Here is a 14,422-nt window from a genome sequence, read left to right on the forward strand (position 1 = left end):
CTGTCACCAAGTGAAGGATTAGGTAGCTATTCCATATGAATCAGCTGTTTAGCCACGTGAACTGAATAAGACAAGACATGATTCATTGCAACCACACATCTATTTCTATATTTTGTAGGATAAAGAGAGCTAGATAGAAGTCTAGGTTTCATTTTCTAAAATTCTGATGCAGTACAGTGTATCTAGTTATAGGTATACGTACCACAATTTTATTTTCCGTAGAAGTCTAAAAGAAGAGTCACAAGGTCATCTTTCTTAAATTGATGTTCAATAAAAAGTATCTGCAATAAGCACCTCAGACTGCTTCCAGAATGAGAGCAGACTAACTTGCCAATCAATGGTCAAGGGGGCAGGAGCACACAAGCTAACTAAAAACAACTATCTTCACTGCTTCCCAAACTCCTGAAATTTTCTCCAGAGTTTCCTGCAGTTACTGCCATAGTACGTAAGTTTTCTTGAGGTTACAAATTTTATTAAGTATACATGACAATAACTTACTGTTAACTCCTTGCTAACTGCATGGAGGAATTTCCAGTTAAAATTCCTGGATCTGCTATTCATCTATAGGAGGAATGCTCCATTTATTTCCACTTTAAGCTGTGTCTGTAAATCTATTGCTCAAGAAACAATTCCCAGGTAAATTCAGCCATGTATTCCTTTTGTTTGTGCTTAATGTCCTGCATCAGCTTTTATCGATCTTCAGAACAACAGACCTGTGTGGGGAAGGACAGTCCTGTAAATACAGGCACCCAAAATAAGCTGAGTTCTATATAGTGTGGTGAGTAGTTTTGCAAAGTCTGAAACCAAAACAAGAGAAAAACAAGCAAAAAGCATTATTTTTATGTTCATAAATATCAAGATTAGATGATCAGGTCAATTTAGTGCTGTCTTGCAAAAGCAAGCTGATTGCTGGCCAGCCTTGTCACTGTTACCTGGACCTGGTTTTAAGGCTCAGCAGGAAATTTATTATTTGAAGTTGCATAGAAAATGGTAACTGTTATACTTAATCTTGTTGGAAAAGGTATCTAATTTCCAATCAAATCCAAGAATCTCTGCCAATAGTCTCAAAAGAGGAACTCAAGAGATAGGAAGGACTAAAGAAATCCACACCCCCAAGATCAGCGCTGAATATACAAATAAATCCACCAAAACAACATCCCTCCTGGGGGGCTCAATCCATGTAGAGCTCTAAGGAATAAAAGAATGCTCCAGTTTGCATTTTGCTATTTTCTTCCAATATAGTAAGATAGATGACAGAGAACCTATTTGAACAACACTGTTGGTCCCTTCAGTAGCAAGAATGCAAATCTTTATCGTTTTACTTGAATACACAATGATTTGCACCAAAGATATTGGTACAATCAGAAAAAAAAAATACAATTATTAACTTCTCTATTGGGGCTATGAGTAAGTGATTATTTCTGAATAATCTTCAACAGATGTATGATCTTGGAATGTCTGATTTCTTTTAGCAGACAGACAGACAATGTAAAAAACATCCAACTTCAAGCAATATTTAAGCAACAGCTCTCCAACAAGGAGATAAAAATACTTCCTTGCAACTCTCTTAGTCCTGTCTTCTTTACTAAGACAGCATTAGGAAAGGTAAATCATGTATCTAGTATCAGGCTCAGGTTCCAGAGATACTACTCTCCACATTACACACCACGTTCTCAACTCAAACTGACTTAACACGAACACACTATCCCTAAATGTGGGTTACCAAACCAGCTGAACTGTTAAACAGGAGTTAAATAACTTAATTCTACAGTGACTTCATTCTAGCCGCTATAGATTCCTAATCCTAATGTGAGCTACATTGAGATTCAAGTTCTTTCTTAAAGAAAGGATAATTTCTCTCTGAAAAAAAAAAAAATACTCTTGAATATTATAAATCGCTTGTTAAGAAACATGCTGACTTTGAAGCCAGAACAGACTTAGTATCCTTGTAAGCAGTGCTTACTGTTTAATCACACTACTTCAGCTCTAAGATGCTGAACTATTCTTATCTGTATGTATCCCAATGAAATGAGAGAAACTTAAAAGTTTTTCAACAGTCATGCAAAAGTGATTTTTTGCATAGGGCAAACTAAATAAGGGACACCTGGAAATTCCCTGTTAGGTACTCTGCCATATCCCCTGAAGTCTGCTTCTTCTTAAGATAAGAATTCATAATGGGCTCCAATTATGGATTTAGGGAAAATGGTGGTAATTTTCCTACATCAAGGAAAATTAGTCTAGTAGATTTTATGATGAAACCCAAGTTCATATTCCATAGCTGACCTCTCTACCATTCTCACAGCCACGACTGTATGTCTGAAACAGCGTACCATCTTCTCTCCTCATGTGGATATACAAACTTCTTTCTGTCCCAGATTTCTCAAGAGAAGCTGCTGGCAAAAGAATCCCCTTGCCCCTCCGTGCTCCCGTTATTGTTGGGAGCACACGTGAGATGAAGTAACTTTTAAATATAACTTCCATATAGACTTGGCTCCTGTGAAGAACTTTTCCAGTTCGATATATACTTATTCTGTATCAAGAAAACTGGTATAAACATTGGAATAATTAAAACTTCATCTTCATTGAAAATTACTGTTATTCTCAGGGTAACAGCTTCAGTAACCTGACAAAGCAGATACACATTACCGTGAATGTCACTGCACTGCAAAAGTGATAAGGAGAAAGGAATTGATTTATTGCAACTATTTTATTCTGTGATGATTACCTTGTCAAGACAAATTCACTTCAGTTTTCTATATGGTACCCGAAGTTATAAAATACAGTTTAACAGTTTGTCAAATTCAGTACAACACAGATCAGATAAATTTTGTAAGCCAACAGATTTGGTTAATACAGAGCCAATACAAATTCTCTTAAGCCAATACAAATGAAATTAGTGTACAGAAACAATGACTGGTTGGATATAATAAAACCCTATGGCACTTTCTCACAGGGGGAAAAAAAAAAAAAAAAAGTGATACCAGTTCTAGCTCAGTTTTAAGTTTCAAAACATACATCTCATTAAAAATCCTTCTTAGCACCTTGACTAATTTTAAAATCCTTTCCTAAATAATGCTACATGTTCTAAAGACAGATAGTATACGCCTTTCCAGAAGGCCAACTACATGACCCAGAACGAAGATTACATGCTCTGATGTTGTGAAGTGTTTATGAATTTCCTGGAAAAAAATTCCAGTAATCATCCTTGTCAGACGCACAGAAATTTTACTACTTAACCATTTAGAATACAGCAGGAAGAAGGACGAACATTTTGCATGTCGGCATGTAAAACCAAAGAAAATTGAGAGTTAAGAAATTCAAACTAGGGGAGACATCAAGAAACAGCAATCCAGGTATAACTTGTCTAGGAAAGGACTTGGTCCCCTAAGCACTCCCATATGATACCAGCCCTCAGAAGGGTGATCCTCCCTCATAGTTGCGAGCAAGCAAAGCCAACGCTCCAAACTGCAGCATGCCCACACCTTAAGATGTCCTCACACAGTTCAGCAGAATAACGATACACTGATTACTTTAATTAAAGCTCTAGCACCATCTTGGGGTAGACTTTCACATGTCACAGTACACATGTTCAGTGAGTGAAGTACATGATACAGGAACTTCAACAACTAATCTGCTCACTCTATTGAGCAGTCAGGCAATCAGGCCTGGATTTGTGACCAAGGGACATGTAACATACATGTAAGTAGTTTTCAACATTGTGAGTAGGAAACGCACCTACTAAAAAGCCTTACACGTATCAGTTTCCAAAAAGTAACCTAGAATTCCAGCCTTGCTCAGACAGTACCCACCTTGCTACACTTCAGGGTACCAGAGATTCTGCGTTCTGTCCTCTTACTGACAAGTTTCGTTATTCAAATCCAAAGCAATTTACTGACTTTCAGAATTAAGAGGCTTAAAAAGTAAAAGCATCTCAGAAACTATACATGAACAAACTGACCTTCTCGGTTTCAGGTGTACCAGACAGAACAACAACAGAAAGTAATTTAATGACAGCAACTGCTGTTTTTACTCAATTTTTGAGGCAGTACTTCCATGATAAAAGTCCTTTGACAAAAATAAGGAATTTTACGTAAATATTCCTCAGTCCTAAGCACTTGTTTTTTCAACCCAGCATTCCATTAGAATGGATACCCTTACTGTGACAGTTAATTACAAACCATCATTTTTAAATTACTTCTATATTTCAGAAGGATAAGAGAATAAGATTTCTAAGCAAAGTCAATAATTAATGGGCATTTTAGAATTTGAACAATTCTTCAGCACATCTCTTTGAACTGTTCTTTATATTCCATTCAAGTGTTTTGGAAAAAAATAGAACTGGCAGTAAAAATAGCAACTGGTTTTTAAGTACCACACTGAAGTACTTGTCTTGAAGGTTCTTCTCATCGTCCTTCTGTCTTCATTTTTGGGTAAGTTGCAATGTATTTGCATCTTTTCTGCTTCTAACTGCATCAAGAGTGTCTGCAGCACTTGAAAAATCAACACCTTGAGACATCAAAACGCTTGTCACACAAAAAATACGGTCCTCAAAATATGCATATGTAAACTGTTTACATTCTTATGTGTCCCAGAGAGTACTCGTCAAAACCAGGTCTTCTCTCACAAAAGTACTTAGTGCACAACATACTCAGCCAGTGTGAGACACAAGTGATGCAAAGCGGTCAGCCTCCCTAGCTTGTTATGCTGCATAACTTAGGAAATGGTTCAGAAATAAACTTAGGCTTTTTGAAGTCAAATGCTTGTTTTCTGCACTATAAATTTAATAAAAAATTTATAACCAGAATCTTGGATTTCTGTCTCTAATGTTTTACAGTATTAGTTGTTACTGTGTCTCGTTTTTTTTTTTTTTTAACAAGACACAGTACTGAATGTTAAAAGGAACACAACTAAGCTACCAAACAAAATGCTCCCTAAGAATGAAAATCCACAGAAATTTTCAGAACATTTATTTCAGCCTTGACACGAAAGACTGACAAAACAGCATTTACTCTTATCAAGGGAATTTTCATCTATTTTATGATTTCCTCTCCCTACCACACATCAGACAAGATCTTCTTGTAGCAATCACTCAACTTTCAGGCCTTTGATTACTGTTGAATGGGAGGAGGCAAATACTCGGCAATTTCCCAATGCGTTATTAGTTTAAATAATATAGTATGAAGATCAAAAGCATGGTATCTGAATCTCTTGCATTGCTTATAAGAGTTAGAAAAGTTATTAGTAACCCTCAATACACTTTCATTCTCTGCATGCTTTTGCACCCCTAAAAAAAAATAAAGTTTCAGAATCCTCATGTTTTCATTTGTCTTCTTTTTTTAAAACAAAACAAAACTTTGGGTGCATGTACACGTCTGTATACTTTCTCTACAGACACACACAGATCAAATCTAGGCATTTTCACTTAAATACAATAGTAATTAAATACACTTCAGTTTAAGTGCACTTAAACTTCTTTAGATTGTTCTGAATAACGGAACTACCTCAACCTTGGTTGCTCTGCTCCAGTGCTAAGGTTGAAAGAAGAGGTTAGGCTGGAAGAGTTACATGTCTGGGTGAGGATACTGATTTCTGTATCCACTTACTTTGGAAAAGGACCACAGAGAAAGAAAAAAAGTATTTTTCAGTACTCTTTCAGATTACAGTAAGACTCACTACTGAAATTAAAAGAACCAGGAAAACTAGCACGTATAGGGAGGGTGATTTACACTGTCATCCTACCTAATTGCGAGGAGTAAGCCTAGTAGTCCAAGACCGAATTTGAGAAGCTGCTACTTAGTGTATTTATGAAGATGTAACAAAACGTGCAACTTCTTCCTATTAGATACTTTTTCTTTTGCTTTGACAAAAACGTAAACATTTTCAGAAGATTCAGGAAACAGTTAAAATTTCAAGTGGTATTGGAAAGAGTTGTTTATTTGTATTTTAGCAGTTTATAAGAACACTTGTCACACACCACTTGGAGTATTTTTATCTTGCAATTAAGTCATGAACATTGCATATAGCAGCCTGAATGGTATTACAATACTGTTTCAAAATACAAGAACCACCAAGTACTCCTGTTGAATCAGCACACAAAAATACATACTGACACCAGCCAACATAGGAAGTGTGTTTGAGAAGCAGGAAGAAAAGATTCCTTAAAAGTTATTTTAAGGTATCTCTCATATCAAAGCAGGATCACCTCCCTCCCTCAACTCTAGAGTTTAGCAAATGCTTGTCTCTTCTACAATACACATTAAATTACCTATAAAAAAGCATTAAGCAACAATGTTCAAACCCTGACAGAGGTTTAAAGGTTCCACTCTGTGTTTGAAAATGGGAGAAAAAAATAACATAACCTACAGTTTCGTTAAAGACACCAAATGTGCAAGCTTAACTACCTGGGCACGTAGCAGATGTCAAAATAGCCCTGATATAACAACAGGAATCTACAGGTTACAGATTATAGTTTCACATTGAACAATAAAATCTGACAATGTGGCAGGAGTCAGAGGAAGTTACTCGTTCAGAGTTTCAGATCGTGCATCTTTTCATTCTTTTAAAAGCCTACTTGAAGGGCTTCCTCCCTTCTTGCTCTGTTTTAGATTATACAAACATTCAAGGGGAAGCAGAGCAGGGATTAGTAATAAATCAATCTCTTTCCTTTTTTCTTTTCAACTGTTCTTCTAAACATAAATTTAGCTCTGAGTGATGCTCCTTCATTGTCATTTATGTGATGATGCATCATTCCTAAAGCTAAAAATCAATCAATATTCCTGTAGTCTATGTATGAGACTACTGTTTTGCTGTTTATAAAACAAGTACACAAAGACAGTCATACCATCAGAAAGGCATTACCTCTTGCAATTATTTCTTCATACTTGCTTCATATTTACTTTTAGTTTTACAGTAGTCAGAGTGCTGACCTCAACACTCTGCAACTACAAGAGCACAGTAAATTACCAACAAAATTACATTTTGCATCACTTTGCTCAGATTGTAAGTAAAGGGAAAAAGGGAGTTCAGAAAACTCTCCAATTAGTCAAATAACACTTTACTAACTGAACAAATGCCCACGTAGCTTCATAAAAAATAAGCCAATATATGATAGGAATGCTGTTGAAGATGGTGGTGCAGGAAATAACCACATAAATCAATACGACATCCTCCACTACTCTTAGTTGTATACCTTCCTCTTTCTTGCTGGGGCAAGTCTCTATACAAATCTGACTGGGAAACTTCTCTAGGTTAACATTTCCTCCGCCCCAACCAGGTTAATCTCAGGATACTGATTCTCTTTCCCAATCCTGCTCTCCACACAACCACACAAACGCTTGTGCAATCACAGACTGTGACCAGGAAGTTGTATGGAGCAATAACGCAACCAAGCTGCATAGACAGGGGCAGAGTTTCACCTCAGTGGTGACAGATAAAAGTATTTGTAGTTTTGTAACTAAAAGATAGACGATCTAATTTCTGTTGTCTGAAAAATCTCTCTGAAGAGCTTTCATTGATCTATGTCACAGACTTATTTTTTTAAAAACAATTCCTTCTACAGCCTCCTTTTCACCACTTTCCCATTGCTGCCTTCACCTCTCCTTACCTTCTCCAGTCAGCGTGCTTCAACTCCACTTCCACTTAATGATGCAATGTAGAAAATTAATGTTTGGTACTTACACTGCATCTTATTTAGCAATTCTGGATTGCACATACACCATGCACAAAGCAAGATGACTTTCCGCCCAAATACTCTACTCCTTGCTGCTCAGACAGAGTTCAACACAAAGTAAATCCAGAGTATTAACAACTACCCTTATGCAAAGCTTTGTGGTAATTTCAGCACAAACTGGTGCATTGCAACTGTCCTCAACAATAATAGGTGAGGGCTTGCAGAAAGGAAGGCATGACACTACATGGTACAGAATCTTTTGTGAAATCCTGCTGCCACATAAAGGTTTCATAATTTCCTAAAGAAAAACAAGAACACTTGAGAGAACTCTTGGGGATATTGTATTTTAAGAAGCCACAGACTAGAAGATGAACCATCACAAGTTAAATATATCTAACTCAAAGAATGGCATAAAGTCTTAAGAATCCGTTAAAGAATCCCAACTTACTTCATCAGAAGCAGAGCGAAGACACTGGACAGCAGCCTGTTTTTTCATTTCCTCTAGTGTTAGATCGGAGCACTTTTTCTTACTCTTTCCCCATTTTTTGTAAGCTCCCTTTTCCCAGCCCAGGAAGATGTCATTCTCCTAAAAATCAAAATAAAGAAAATTACGTTATTTAAGATATGTAAACAGACCACAACGCTACAAACAACATACTGTTCAAAAGAAAAACAAACTCACCCTATCCACTAAAAACTGCTGTTTGACAAATTAAAACGTAGTTTGATTAAAACCAATGGCTACAGAAGACCCTAGTATTTACAAGACACTTACTACTTGGAAAAGTGCATGTACTCTCTCTGGACATGGAGGCTACTCACACTTGAATGCCGCTGTTTTCCAACTGCAAGGCAGCCAGAGAGCTACAGTCAATGGCTCTGTGTCCAGGTGGAGGCCAGTGATGAGTGGTGTCCCACAATCATTCTTGGGACTGGTGCTGTTTAATATCTTTATGAATGACATAGCCAATGGGATCGAGTGCACCCTCAGCAAGTCTGCAGGTGACTCCAAGCTGAGTGGTGCAGTCGATAGGCCAGAAGGAAGGGCTGCCATCCAGAGGGACCTGGACACAGGGAAATGGTTTTAAACTAAAAGAGGGGAGATTTTGATTAGATATTAGGATGAAATTCTTTACTATAAGAGTGGTGAGGCACTGGAACAGGTTGCCCAGAGAAGCTGTGGATGCCCCATGCCTGGAGGTGTTCAAGATCAGGTTGGATGGGGTTTTCAGCAGCCTGGACTGAGGTGTCCCTACCTAAGGCAAGGGGGATGGAATGGCATGATCTTTAAGGTCCCTACCAACCCAAGTCTTTCTATGATTCTATGATAACCATAAGGATCATTTTAGGGCCAACTTACAGTTGAATGCATCACTGTAATTTACACAAAATGTGCTAGAGTTGCACTGATCTCTGAAATAAGGATGAAAAGCAAGATGTTCAGAGTTAGGATCAAACTTAAGTGAAATAAGCCAAAAGAAGAAATTGCAATGTTAGATCTGAAAGCCTTCAACTCAGTCTTGACTAAAGATAATAGTGTCTATCTTCCATTAAACCTAAACTAATTTTAAAGAAAATCAGGCACTTGTGGGTAGGGAGAACTTGCATTAAGAAAAATAAAGAAAAATGTGATTGTATCATATGTAATCATCTCAAGATACGTAGCATCTGTTTTACATCACTTTTCAAAAGCCAAATCATACCAGCAGCAATCACAGTGCACTTCCAACCCTTCTGCAGTTGCCTGTCTCCCCTACTCTCTCTTCCACATTCAGGCAAACACTCATCTCGTTCCTGAAATATATTAGACTTGCTTACTCCTCGCTGTCCGTTCAGATCTATACACATGATTTCCCGTGTTCATCTGATCAAAGAAATACTTTGACTACCAGGAAAATCATCTTTATGCCTTTCAATGCATGCTGGTCTACATTACCATCTTCAGAGGGATTCACAAAAACCCAATGCTTCTCAACATACCTCTCATCTGCTCCTAATGAAACCCAGCCTAAAGCCTACCCTCACTTAAAATATCACAAAATAGGTTCAATAGACTATGCACCTCTACACTCCAACTTAAAAATAAATAAATAAACGTTTTCCAGAATTGCATTGATATGTTTCTTAATCCACAATGAGGAGGTTAACTAACTCAACGTTCACATGGAAGCATGCACACTGGGGAGACCCAATTACCCCCACCAGATTCCAAAGCCTGTCCTGCTCATCCACGTGCAGGCACAATTACTAAAAAAAATCATATATCCACTTGCAAAAGGTTCTTTAAAATGAAAATCCAGGCATGCAAGCAAATGTGCATTAGGTGACTTCATTTATTCTGCTTTTAGGTGGAAAGGTGATTAAGACAATGTCTTACACTAGCATGCTTTGCTCTATCTATACTGCAGCTTAGCTTTGTCCAAGCGCAGCCCCGCTGGTCTCAGCAAGAGCCTGATACAGGGCTTGGAGCATCTCCCCTGTGGGGAAAGGCTGAGAGACCTGGGTCTGGTCAGCCTGGAGAAAATAAGACAAAGAGGATCTTATTAATGTTTATAAGTACCCTAAGTGTGGGAGACAGGATTTGGCCAACCACTTTTCAGTGGTTTGTGGGGACAGGAGAAGGGGCAATGGCCACAACATGGAGCCCAGGAAGTTCCACACCAACATGTGAAAGAACTTCTTCATGGTGAGGGTGACGGAGCACTGGGACAGGCTGCCAAGGAAGGTTGTGGAGTCTCCTTCTCCGGAGAGAAGGCCCGTCTGGACGCCTACTTGGGCAGCCTGCTCTAGGGAACCTGCTTTGGCAGGGGGGTTGGACCCGATGACACCTTGAGGTCCCTCCCAACCCCTACAATTCTGTGAAGGGCTGTGTTACTCACCGCATGTACTAGGGGCCTGTCAGCAGGGCTTAAGAATTGCCATAAAGCGTTCGATTCAGTTCGCCACACAGGTAATTTTGAAAGGCACCTGACAAATCTCTAGTACTTTTGGTATTTTGCAATTTTAAATATTTACTCTTAGCAATAAAAATATCCCTTTCTAATGGGGAGAGGGGGCTGAGTGGAATTTTCTCTTTAGCATCCAGCCCAGAGCTGGACTTGCACCACCTCATCCTTCCTTTTGGAGCAAGCACTTCGTTTGGGCACTCTGGGACCAACGTGACTCATCCTGTAGGATGCAGTGACTATGGACAGTGCTCTGGCAGAATCTTCTTTCCTTTCTACCTCTCTAGGCAATGCACAGAAAACTGTTTCTGAATACAGGGTTCTCAGTGCTCCACATCAGCCTTTTAATTTTTATAGGAAAAAAACACTACTGAAAAACCGAGGTTTTGACTTTTTTTTTTCTGTCATTTTTTCTCCACTTTTTTTAAGCCTCATATTTTACAAAATTAGCAAACACCATACATTACAGTTTCAAATCCTCAGATAAGTTAAACCATTTATCAGCAGATGCAGCCAGTATTTATCAAGTACCTTACACTTACTGCACAGAATTCAAATACCCATAAAACACTACCAAACAGTGAAGGAAATAAATTCCTTACATGTCATTCTTGTATTATAATGCCCTGGAACCTGTCTGAAATAATTTAAAAGGAAGGAGGAAGAAAAGGAAAAAGAACTAGAAAACATCACGTACTCTTACAGTGACGTTTTAGAACTTGAAGTGCCACACAAAGTACGGGGTATTCTGCTGTCATGCTGACCAAACTGATAAAAAGGCAATCCAAAAGTTTCAAATATTTTAAATTAACCTTTTCCATTTTTTTTTTCAAGTTTCCATTGCAAGAAGCCCATTAGTAGGTTTACTCTTTAGACTGGGAAATGTTAACTCTGTGACAAACGGTGAAGAAAGCAGCTCAACAAAACATGCTGTATGCACAAAGCAGAATAAACGAGTTACTTCACGTGGAAAGAATCACTAGGGACTTCTGTTCTCTTCAGCAGCTAGATGCCTTCAGTTACCTTTGCTTCCTAACAGAGCTCATTATAAGGCTTGTTTTAGTGCAAGAGCTTTAAAGTAACTTTGCATTTTCCCAATTCTGTTCAGTGGTTGCTGAACATTTCATAAAAGCAACTCCACTCCGATCTGATGGGTTCAAAAAATGTGTGCACACAAAAGAAAACACAAAACACAACAAAAAACCCACAACCAAACACAAGCCTGGCTTATAAAATCCTAACATTTAAAACAAACTGCCCAATATTGCTAAGCTGCCCAATATTAAATATATATCAACAGAAATAGAAAGCCATCTGGATATTGGAAGAATACCAAAACTGCTATTTAATTATCCATTCTTTAGAGTCCTACTTTACCTACCACATAACTAGGTGAGTTCATAGTAGAGATTTTTAATTTGCAAAGACATAATATGTGCAAAATCTTACTTTGAGAATAATTTAAGAATCATAAAGATGGCTAAAGCAGTGCTAGTGAAGTACCTGTACTCTTTCTGCTAATGCTGCCTCAAGAAATCTGGTGCTTAACTCAATACTAAATTAATATTCAGATGCAAATTTTAAAAATAGCTTTCTAAATTGTTTCTCCTGCTCAACTATGCAACTGCAGCGGTTCCCCCACTTCTCTCCATACTCACCAAAAATTTGGGGAAGCAAAAGAAAAGCAACTTCAGCAGTGATTCTACTTGGTCTCGTTTGTTTTGAAGACAGTAGAGAAATACTACTACCAGCAAGAGAACAAAGGTGACACCTTGTGATTAGTCTGAATGAAAATTGTTTTGAAAGTCATGGTCTGCATAACAGGGAAAAACGGTGTTAAAACTTATCTCAAGAATCCTGCTGAAACTACCCATAAAAGCTGGAGTCAAGATCAGGGATGCAGAAACACCGGGACCTTGAGATTATACTCAGGTAAGCAAACAAGCTTCAATTTTGCCTTATCAGCAGAACACAAAAGCAAGTAAGCTGATCGACATACTCCCAAAATGGGGAAATCAAATCAGTAGAAAACCACGTTTAAGAAATCAGAATTTTCTTCTTAAAGGAAGTTCAGAGAACCCAGTTCCCTAAGATTCTCTCTGCATATACTACAGATTAAATTAGACACACTGTAAGATGATGATCAAATACAAACTTTTTCTACTTTTTACGTAATGAATTGAATAACTGTAATTACCTACTTGGTCAACATTCCTATTTTGAGTTATGAATAAGAGATCTTAAGGCAAGAAACATAATTGTCTTAGAGGACAGAAGAATGTACTGAGTTAAAACATGCTGACACAGGGAACTCTGAAACACTCCTCTTTTTGCAGCATTTTAATTTCAGTACCAACCACTTGTGATTTGAGCATATTATGGGTTTAGATTTTTTTTTTTTTTTTCTCTCCTAAATGTCACTGCTGGCCAGTCAAATAGCATTGCTTCAACAGGCAAGCTCAGGTAATAAGTTCATACAAAAAATAAGAAGGATTCAATCCCTTGTGGCTCTCTGGCTAATGGGCATAGCGTGGTTCATGGCTTCAAAAGCCACGTAGGTATGGTGCACAGGGACATGGTTCAGTGGTAGAGCTGGCAGCGCTGGGGTAATGGATGTGATGATCTCAGAGGTCTTTTCCAACCTAAAAGATTCTATGATTCTATAATTTCTCAAATATGAAATAAATATAGAGTCTCTCCCTTTAAGATTCCAACTCAAAGAATATCAAAGTCGGTTATCTAATTTTTAATGTGAAAAAAATGCCCATGATGTTTAAGGTAGGCAGAGTCCTGCAAGACTACGTAAAACACCTATGAACAATTTTTCCCTCTTGTAACTCTCAGAAAAGAGGTTAAGAGACAACTAAAGGAAAAAAATAAATAAATAACCACACAGTTTTTAAATGAGGGACAAACACTTGCCAAAGATTCAATACGACAGCTGACAGATATTTCTGCCATAAATAGTTTGGAGTTGTATGCCTGCTGAATGAATGAAGGGCCGGTTCCTATCAAGTGCCATATAGAACAATTAAGGTTTGTCTGCTTGTTCCAAAGCGGGGCATTAGCCAAGCTGCAGGAGAAACCTCTCTTACAAGACTTGAAACGCCCAAATGCAAACAAAATACTTTATCAATTTTATCAACCCTTTACTGAAAGGGTTGTTAGGCACTGGAACAGGCTGCCCAGGGAGGTGGTGGAGTCACCATCCCTGGAAGTCTTCAAAAGACGTTTAGATGTAGAGCTTAGGGATATGGTTTAGTGGGGACTGTTAGTGTTAGGTTAGAGGTTGGACTCGATGATCTTGAGGTCTCTTCCAACCTAGAAATTCTGTGATTCTGTGTGAATTTACTGGAAAGGCCAAAGGGAAAAAATTGCAGTAGACACTCATATGGAGAATGATGAATGCATGAGCCTTGCTTCCTTAGAAAGAAACCCAAAAGCAGGAAAAGACAGAGCACCCAAAACAACTGCAACATTGAGGTCATGAATTGTATATGGCATTACAAACCCCAAATTTGCAAATCTTTACTCTGCCTATGAGATGGAATAGCCTAAACTCAAGGCAGCCGTGTTCTCCAAAGGCACTCATGTTTCTTCTCTGCAAACACACCCAAAATAATCTGAGTATTAACATGTTGTGCATAAAAACTTCTCTGCTTAAGTCTATCAACAGTTTATTTTAAGGCAGTGTCAGCTATCAAGACTTTTAAGGGAAGAATAAACAAAAGAAAAGCCCAGGCTATGCAATCTGACCTAATGAAAATCTAGGGGGGTACAGCATCCTGGCTTCTTCTGGCAGCAAAGT

At 38.1% G+C, this 14,422-nt stretch overlaps 1 protein-coding gene across 4 annotated transcripts in view; it reads right to left on the bottom strand.

Annotated features, from left to right (window-relative positions):
• The window catches only part of KIAA0232 (KIAA0232 ortholog), a 67,926-nt gene that overhangs the window by 27,623 nt on the left and 25,881 nt on the right, over window positions 1–14,422 (bottom strand). For 3 of the 4 annotated variants that reach the window (XM_068679827.1, XM_068679823.1, XM_068679824.1), the window contains exon 3: window positions 8,118–8,255. Coding sequence is in view for 3 of the 4 variants with exons in the window: in XM_068679823.1 (XP_068535924.1) it covers window positions 8,118–8,255 (138 nt within the window). In the remaining variant the exon portion in view is untranslated. Of the gene's footprint in view, window positions 1–498; window positions 714–8,117; window positions 8,256–14,422 lie in introns of all 4 variants that reach the window. The other variant, XM_068679825.1, reaches the window with a different exon arrangement.

Source organism: Anas acuta, chromosome 4 (genome assembly GCF_963932015.1).
Source record: "Anas acuta chromosome 4, bAnaAcu1.1, whole genome shotgun sequence".
Lineage (NCBI taxonomy): Eukaryota > Metazoa > Chordata > Aves > Anseriformes > Anatidae > Anas > Anas acuta.